Source organism: Agrilus planipennis, unplaced genomic scaffold, assembly GCF_000699045.2.
Source record: "Agrilus planipennis isolate EAB-ADULT unplaced genomic scaffold, Apla_2.0 scaffold16, whole genome shotgun sequence".
Classification (NCBI taxonomy): Eukaryota; Metazoa; Arthropoda; class Insecta; order Coleoptera; family Buprestidae; genus Agrilus; species Agrilus planipennis.
In genome coordinates, this window is record NW_020438946.1 from 1,660,693 (window position 1) to 1,670,177 (window position 9,485).

A 9,485-nucleotide genomic window follows, 5' to 3' on the forward strand; every position below is an offset into this window, starting at 1 on the left:
TCCAGAGTTCAAGTTACTTATTATAAAAGTTTGAAATTTCTGGTAGCTTTTTTTCTGTTAATAAAAATAAATTTAATCTGTTCGGTTAACGAATCTCCATAAAATGACGTGTAAAATTACAATTTTTTAAAATTTCAATAACTTTTTAACGGTTTAGTGAATGGATTTGTAATTTTTACAGGAGTTTTAGAATTGAATGAGCAACGTTCTTCCAAATTTTTATTTGTCTTGTAGCATTTTGACATACCTCCCAAACATCCTTAAGGAACTAATACAGTTGTAGTCTGCCAGTTAAGCCGCACATTCTATTATCGTATCGACGACGCTATTCGTTACGCGTTTTAAATCCATTAGTCCATTAGGAAATGACAATCCTTCCTTTTTGTTTTGTTTCAGTAGACATCATCATCATCACGCTCAGCAGCATTTCAAGCCACGCAAATACTCACTTCCGGTCGAAGCCAGCGATAAGGGTGATGACTCGAAACGTAAAATTTCCACTCAGCCGGAAGACTTGGCCCTTAAAGGAACCGATCGTGATCAACTTGACAGTCACAGATCCGATGATCCGAAGGCTCTTAGAAGACACAAGACCACTCGACCGTCCGTCGTCCACATTGGAAGAAAAGATGACTATCAGTTCCAAACGCTAATGATGAAGAAGGAATTCGATCATGTACCACATCCGGTAAGTTTCACACTTCTAGTTGTACACCCTCGACATGAATAGCGATAAGCAAAGCAAGACCGGAACAGTCTTGGTATTGATCTTGATCTTACTCAAATACTTCTAGTTTTGGTCTTAATGATATAATCTCGGTCTTGGTCTTGTGTGTTAAGTTTTGGTCTTACTCATTTAATTTGATACTTGTTCTATTTACCGACAGAATAATTGTGTTAAAAGCTGAAATATTCTGTAAAAAATGCGAGCTTGTCATAACTTTTGAAGAAAATAGTGTTTAGAGTTGCGAAAGTTATGAAAACTCGACATCTTGCCCTTTCTGCAAGGCATAAATTGAACCTTTAACGGAAACAATATTACAAGGTATTTGAAAAAAGTAAGAATACCAGAAAAAGTTAGTTTGTCTCTATATTTCTGCCGTGTGATATACCGGCAAAGGAACAAAGAACATTTACCTCCAAGGACATTTTTGTAGATCCTGTTTTTTAAACAGTGGTAAAGTTTCTTTTTTCTACAATTAATGTTAAAATCCAGTAATGCAAACTGAAAATTTTAAATACTAAAAATGTTTCGTTCCAAGAAAAGAATATATATTAACGTTGCTTCAAATAGTTTAACTCATAAATCCACTGTCTTGAAAATTAGTAGGCTCCGAACTACAGGAAATCTGATAGAAAGGAAAAGTTCGCTTATAACAATCGATACAATCACTTATAGCGAGTAAACTTAAGAATCTCATGTAAAGCTCTTATTACACGTATATTTTTGAGTTCGGATATAACGAATTTTCGTAAGTGCTACCATATACCTATTGCATTTTCTGTTATAGCTAGACAAATTTAATACAATTAATATTCCTAAAGTTTTAATTTAAACAATTGTCATGATCAACAATATGATTTGCCAGCCAAACGAAACCAAAATTGTACAAAAGGACACGAAAAGGTTATTTTTAAATGAATTCCCATTCGGTGAATACATCGTGCAATTCTATGATTAAAACAACGATATGATTGAGTATGTTTGGAATGAAATAAGTCATTATGAATTATGTAATTATAGGATACATAGTTTTCTTCATTCATCAAAATGCAATGCTTTGTTTGAATAAAATGGCGTAATGAAATCACGATTAGTAGCGTTATTTATTCAGTAATTAATAATAATACCTTGTCTGACGACTAATTAACGGAAACTTGAAATTACTTAGGAATATATAGAATATTATGTAAAGACTTCATTGTTTGCCGATGTTAACTAAATCTGCATATTTTCAGTTATGTAAAAGAAAACATTTTTTATTATTGATAATAAGATAATGTTTTTGACGTGACAACGTCTTATAATTCGATGGAGCCGGCTGCAAGCACGAAAAAACATGACTCATGCGGCGTTACCTCGCTCTGAGGCGTTTCATTTAAGGTTTGAAGTGCAAGCGAGAGCGCGGAACGAGCGACAAAGAGGCACAATCGGCCTCCGCGTTCGGCAGCGTTCGACACCTGTCTCTCTCCTACTTGAGTGAGCGATGCGTCTGCGTGGACAGCTGCTATAGAATAATACGTTTCCATTTACCTCCTTCTCTATATCCATACAAAATATCTATCAAACAAATAAAATTAAAATTTTCTTTTGAAAAATGAAACCATTCCATCAATATTTTCTTATGACGTTGTCACGTTCAACTATCGTCAGTAAACCGACTTTACAGACAACCGATTTTTTAAGTAAAAAATAAGATTATGTATTTATTTATACGCACTACTGCTTTTTTGCTAAATGGAATTGGTGTTTTTAGTTACAAATGCATGGGAATAAATTAAATATTTCACTAAACATTTTCGTTTTTATTTCTCGAACAAAAACACTTTACATGAACGAAACCATGCATTTTAGTCGTCAACATAATACACCGTTAGTTCATGAGCTTTTATATACACTAGACAAAATTTTCAGTCCCTCTCCAGTCTCTCACAGTCTTTCACAGTCTCTCAGTTATTGCCCAGGTGTTTTTATAGATCTCTCACAGTCTCTGTATGAGAGACTCGAACGATAAAATTGTTAATTCAGAGATTCGAGTCTCTCACAGAGAGACTGAATGAATAAAACTGAACAATTCAGAGACTCGAGTATCTCGTAGAAAGAACTGGAACTCTGAAATATGTTGAACTCTCTCTGAACACCAGAGAGACTCGATGAGAGACGGACACTCGAGTGTCGCTTTTGAGACTCTGAGAGACTGAACATTTTTATCTCGGGTAATTAAGAAAAAAATCGATTTTCCAATAAACTTATGGTTTCTATTAAATTTTTTCTCATCTGAACCGAAGCCTAAAGATGAGAATTTCATTTAGTTGGTGTAGAATCTAAAAAAAGTGTATAGCGTCACTTTGTCATGGTACCCAGCTCGAAATTTATAACAATTTTATCCAAAAAAAAAAATAATATCTGACGAAAAAGTATCAAAGAGATCTTTTCCTTCATGTTTCGGCTTGAATTTTACTGAATGATTTAATACGTAGAAGAAGAAAATTTTAATAAAACCATAATTTCTAATGTTTTTATTGTAAAATTGACTTTTTCTTAACTGACTTGAAGAACTGATTAAATCTTCAAATTGCATGACTGAAGTTTTTTAATTCTTTATCCCAATAAAAAATAGTTTGTCACGAAAGTATTGCATACATTTTAACCAAAAAAAATCAGGAAATTAGTCATCTTTTTATTACCAGTATGTTTTTATTAGTAATATAATTGGTTACTTTTAAATATAGTTGTAACATTACTATCAAATACCACACACACACACCACATACATTTAAGTACCCACTTAATTATTATTTTTTTTGTTGAAACAACGTGGTATACCTACATACGTTGAAATTACATAATAAATTGATTCAAATAATTATGCCATGAAAACAAAATAAGGTTGATTACAAAATCACGACATAATCTTATAAAATTCAACGTGATGATCAAGAAAATCTCTTTTTTTTTTTCTCTCTCTCTCTCTCAAAAACGATTGTTATTACATTCACAGTCTCGTTAATATCACTGTAAATAATTTAAGTTCCACTATATCGACAGGTAAATAAAGATGTCACATTCATGCTTACCATTAAAATTTAAAAAATAAATAATCGATATTATCGCGACTTTAAAAGAGAAATAACATTGTAAGTTCAAATTAAATTTAAAATTACTAAACGTTTTTTTTTTATTTAAACAAAAATTTCTGGGATAAGTAGACGTCCATAAAATATGGGAGAGGGAGAGGCATTGCTTAGCATGTCGAGGTATGAAAAGGAAGGAGGTGGTCTAAGGAAATGTGACGTTCACAGTTCACGTCAATTTAATTTTAATTTTTCTCTTATATTGGTAATTCTTAAATTTTTTTTATTAATCGCAAGAAATCGTTTTTGTGGGCTACATTTTATAACGTAATATTTGTTAAGGGAGTCGCTGAAAGTGTGACTTAAGTTGATAAAGTGGAAGGGTGGGGTCCAAAAAGGTGAAATTCTGAGTAACGTATTCTATGGGCAATCCCTAAATAAATAATGGCAGTATAAGGAAAGTTTGACTTAAGGAACCTAAATAAAATTAATCCAATGCCGAATTAGTCTTAAAATTTTGCAATCACCTGCAACATTACATTCACATCCAAAATAGAATATAACAACTAAGTTCTTCTGAAAAACATGTAATAATTGTGTTGTCACGTATTTAAACACCTTCCTCACGCTATTACTACTTTTATTTGACTATTTGCTGTCTAATTAACACTTCTGTTCCTAATTAGTTATCAATTTACCACTTTATGAGCACTATGAGTACTGTCCTTTATCGAGATAAAAAGAAATTTCGTCTGTTCCTCGGGAACAGTATTTTTTCTAGATAAAAGGTAGCCTATGTCCTCTTCTGTACCTCTAACAATGTGTATACAAAATTTCATGATGATCGGTTAAGTAGTCAGGACGTGAAATGGTAATAAATAGATAAACAAATGAACACACTTATATTTATGTAAGTGGGTGTTGTCCTTTGCCCTGAAGAAGCTCACAATCGTAGAGCGAAACGTTGAAGTTATAAATTAATAAATCTTAGTACGCCAACAGTTTATTTCAAAGTTCTTCTAAACTTTCTTGAGAAGTACTGACAATGTTTATTCCATCTTTTCTGTCATTTAAATAAATTGTTTTTCAAGCTATTCAGTGAAAGATACAGAGTAAGTAAAATAGGTTGGAGCGATTTGGCCATTTATACATATAAACAGCTATTATTATTATTATTAATGCTTCAACTTTCAATACTTCATTTTTCGAAATAATATTTAGGTCAGTTAAGAATAATTTGTGCCACTTGCTTTCTTAGTGCGTAGATATTCCTGTGCGTCATTTTTTTATCGCCATCTACTACTGCTAATGAACACCTTTAAATAAATAAAGGAGCTTTTTGCTTTAAAGTTAAATTAGAGTCATTCAGACATTTATATACCTAAGCAAAAATACTTTCTTTTTTCTGAACAGTTAAGCGTGGGTCAGTAAACCTAATTATCTCGACCTAAAATACTGCTAAAAAATTATTACGTAGATAATAAAGGCATTCTTATTACCCACGTCATACTCTAGGGCATTATCTAAACCTTTCCACATAGGTACAGATGTAAAAGGGTCATAATGAGGACACCTTTACATTTCAGTGAAATATTAATTTTCAACAGAATTCTCATGTACTTCGAAATACATAGTATAATATCTACATAGCACTCCATTCAGTTCCTTCCCTTGTCGTCATTTTAGCTTCCTATACATTTTAGTAGATACTTTATCGCTTGCAATATTCATTACATAAGCATTACTACAATTTTACCCACAAAAGTTAAACGTTTTATACGTTGCTTTTATTATATTTATATAACGATTGTTGAGTTTTTTTATATTACTTCATTTGGTTTGACTCTTAGAGATTCCAAGTGAAAAATGCAAAAAGTGTATGGTGAAATACTAACTCAAAAATTCACAGGCCAACAAAATCGAGATAGGAATTTAAGGATCGGCATTTTTGAAAGTGAAGTGTAGAAAGGCCTAAACATAATCTTTTTTTGAAATTTCGATTTGTACCTCGAGATTTCAACCTGCAATTTAAAATTTCGACTTGAGTATTAAGACAGTCATCAATATAAGAACATACGCTTTCATGACCGGAATCAATGATATCGTAGAATTAAGATCGTGATCTGAATAAACTGTTAGATCCAGACGTTTCGTTAGCAACTGTGATTGAAATCTTCAGCGCCGACGTTATTAGTGGAGTACCGCTGAAGATGTCAGCCGCAATTGCCAACAAAACGTCTTTGCAGTTTATTTAGACCACGGCCTTTCAGCCCGAAACATAATTTTACCCATCAGTGTTATGACGATTGTTTTCTGCGATTCTACTTTATCTACCCCATAAATTATGACGCTAACCTAATTGATAACGTTACAGTAGGTAAAGACAACACAAACGAAATGAGTCTTGTAGTACTCTCGACCTTTCTTAAAATTGCCTTAGGATTGAAGAGTTAGGTTGCGATTCAATAAGTAGTTTAATAAGCAGGTCAAAATTTACAACTTGAAATTTCCAGTTGCAAGTCGAAATTTCTAGTATGTGTGGCCCTTCTACGCCTTCGTACAAAACCACTAAGGAATTTCATTATAGGATAAAGTGTTGTATCGTGGAAAATATTAATTATAAATTTTGGTCAAGGTATTTTGTAAAAAAAATGAATCTCCGAGAAAGTATAAGGAAATTTCAGTAAATAACAATGGAAATAAAAATAAATTCATCTGGAAAACCTATTCTTTGATGTTTAGTTCAAAAAATCGAGACAATGGTAAACTAATAAATAAACTAATAGAGACTCTTCCTGGTTACCACTAAAACCCTTTTTCGGGAGCATTACTGTAAAGAAATAAAGTAATTAAAAGTTTTGAAATATCTAATTTCAAATCCAAATGGGCCAAATTTTAGCATCACTTGGATTTCAAAGTTAGGATATTTCAAAATTTTGATGTGATGGGACAATTCTGAGACCAGATTGGGAGGTACAATCGGAGACAAGAGTACATAAAATTAGAAATTCGTGATTAATTAGGTTTTGCAGCATATCATGGTAAATAAATACTATCTATACTAAAAAAAAGTATACGGTTTGAGAGAAAATTTGGAATTTGACCAAAAACTTTGAATAAAATAAGAAATAACGAATAATATGGAAAATTTTTAACTGACTTTTGGCAGTGAATATGCCTTGATTTCAACTTCGAAACAAAAAAATATTTAGTTTCAATCTCTATTAATAATGAGCGTAAAACTTTTTAATATGTTTAAATAATAATTAAAACTTTAAAATTGCATTTATTTCAGACAATTATAAATATTATCATTATATTATCAAGTAAAAACGAGATTTTCAGCTAATTTTTCATTTTTTCCTCGATAACCATTTAGTGAATTTGAATAACCTTACGCTAAAGTGATTCTCCAGAGTTCAAGTTACTTATTATAAAAGTTTGAAATTTCTGGTAGCTTTTTTTCTGTTAATAAAAATAAATTTAATCTGTTCGGTTAACGAATCTCCATAAAATGACGTGTAAAATTACAATTTTTTAAAATTTCAATAACTTTTTAACGGTTTAGTGAATCGATTTGTAATTTTTACAGGAGTTTTAGAATTGAATGAGGGACGTTCTTCCAAATTTTTATTTGTCTCGTAGCATTTTGACATACCTCCCAAACATCCTTAATACAAAAATGTTCAAGTTTCCTGATCCACGTTGATCATTTAGTCATTCATCGAGAGAGAAAAAATTCTCCAACGTGCTTAGATTGATTACTTTCGTTCATTTTAGCTTCTTTATACTTTGTAATAAATTTTCCTAAAAATTTATAGATATTTATATTATAATATACGTCATCTCTTTCATTCAGATATTCGTCCAATTGGACGAGCTGGGCGCTGACGAAGAGCATTCGGAAGAAACTGAATGGAGAGAAACAGCCCGTTGGATCAAGTACGAAGAAGATGTTGAAGAAGGCGTAGACCGATGGGGAAGACCCCATGTGGCATCCCTCAGTTTCCATTCTCTTTTAAATCTGCGACGATGCTTGGAAGACGGACTGGTCATCTTAGACATGGAAGAGAAGGACTTGCCCGCAATCTCTTACAGAATCACCGAAGAATTATACAAAGAAGATTTAATTCGGGAAGCGGATAAAGCTAAAATAATGAGAGTACTGTTGCTGAAGCATCATCACGTTAATGAACATCACGAGAGAGGGTTCAGGTTCAACAAGAAGCAACACAGCTACACGTCATTGCAGGTAAGATTTTAATTTATTTTATTGAATAATAAGTATAATGGTGGTTGTAAAAATCTCGCTATTTTATTGGCTTACGGTACAAGGGATATTATTGTAGAATATTATACAAGGCTATGATGCGAATAGTGTTAGAATCCGATTTGAAATTGGCACAGACAGGGGCGGCCTTAGCCATTGCGAGTCTCCGGACGGGTAGATATTTGCAAGGCCCTTGTCTTTGTGGAATTAGTTTTAATGATAATACTTGACCAGAAATGCAAAGATATTAATAAATAATTTTAGAGTTTTAAAATTGTTTATTGGAAATTATCAAAAATTAACAAACACAAAAGATAACATATTAAAACTAATCTGCATTCAGAAATGATGTTTGTAACCCCTGCAACAGCAAGACCTCGAGTAGTTGGCCTCCTTGCCACCCCCAAAGGCCGCCCCTGATAGCAGAATATTCAATATTTTGAATAATTCGAAATGAATATTGTATATATTTTATATCCTTCGATATATTAAAAAATGTTTTCTAGCAAATGTTCATGCAACCGTTGGTGTAGGAGTTCAAAATAAGTTTTTCTAACTTACAAAAAAGTAATTAATTTTCATTCCCTTTCTTATGATTTGAACCCTTGACTGCGTACAGATATTTTGCTGTTACTTTTCTGGCAGTTGCCTTTTATTACATTTCACGCATTTTTCTTTTGCTGAAAATATCCCGAAAAACATGAAATGTCCTATTTTTAGCTCTCTTTTTTTTATTACAAAACGTCTGAATTACTGACATTTTTTGACATTCGGAATTACAAATAGTACCTTTTTTAGACAGGAAAAGGTACTATAAAGTACTTCTAATCAAGCAAGGATTTATTGATAGATAACATTTTGTAAATTATATTTGTAACATATTATTAATCAAAAAAGGTTAACTAATTTTTTAGAAAAACGCTTTTTTAGGTATAGATACACAGTTATTTCAGTTGTTTAAAGGGCACGTCACTTATAACAGGTCAAAAAACGTGTGTAAATAGTAATAATAATAATAATCTTATCATTCTTATCATTAGCGCCTACAACTTCAAAAATTTCATTGTGTACAGTTATTTGTTTATTATTTACGCTATTTACAAATATAGCGTTATTACATTGTAAATATTAACTTTCTTAACTGATGTATATTTTACAATATTTGAATTATTGTTACAAATCAAATCTTATTAGAATAGATCGGAAAGCATTTCTTGGCAATTAACTGCCTTTTTAGTTTCTGCATTTCTTTTTTTTTTAATATCATATTTATGTAAAGGGGTTAAATTCTGAGTCAACATCATCATAAGGTCGTCAGTCCTAAGACTGGTTGGACACGTACCTCCACTCTTTCCTATCCTGAGCTAAACTTCGCATTTCCCTAAAACTAGAACAACCCACATCCTTAACTATTTGCGAA

The 9,485-nt window shown here is 31.8% G+C and overlaps 1 protein-coding gene across 7 annotated transcripts in view; it reads left to right on the forward strand.

The window, feature by feature from the left end:
* LOC108744662 (band 3 anion transport protein) overlaps positions 1–9,485 on the forward strand; it is a 195,232-nt gene that overhangs the window by 140,824 nt on the left and 44,923 nt on the right. For 6 of the 7 annotated variants that reach the window (XM_025974741.1, XM_025974743.1, XM_025974742.1 and 3 more), the window contains 2 exons: positions 397–688; positions 7,655–8,047. In XM_025974741.1, coding sequence (XP_025830526.1) covers positions 397–688; positions 7,655–8,047 — 685 coding nt within the window. The remainder of the gene's footprint in view (positions 1–396; positions 689–7,654; positions 8,048–9,485) is intronic. The other variant, XM_018480530.1, reaches the window with a different exon arrangement.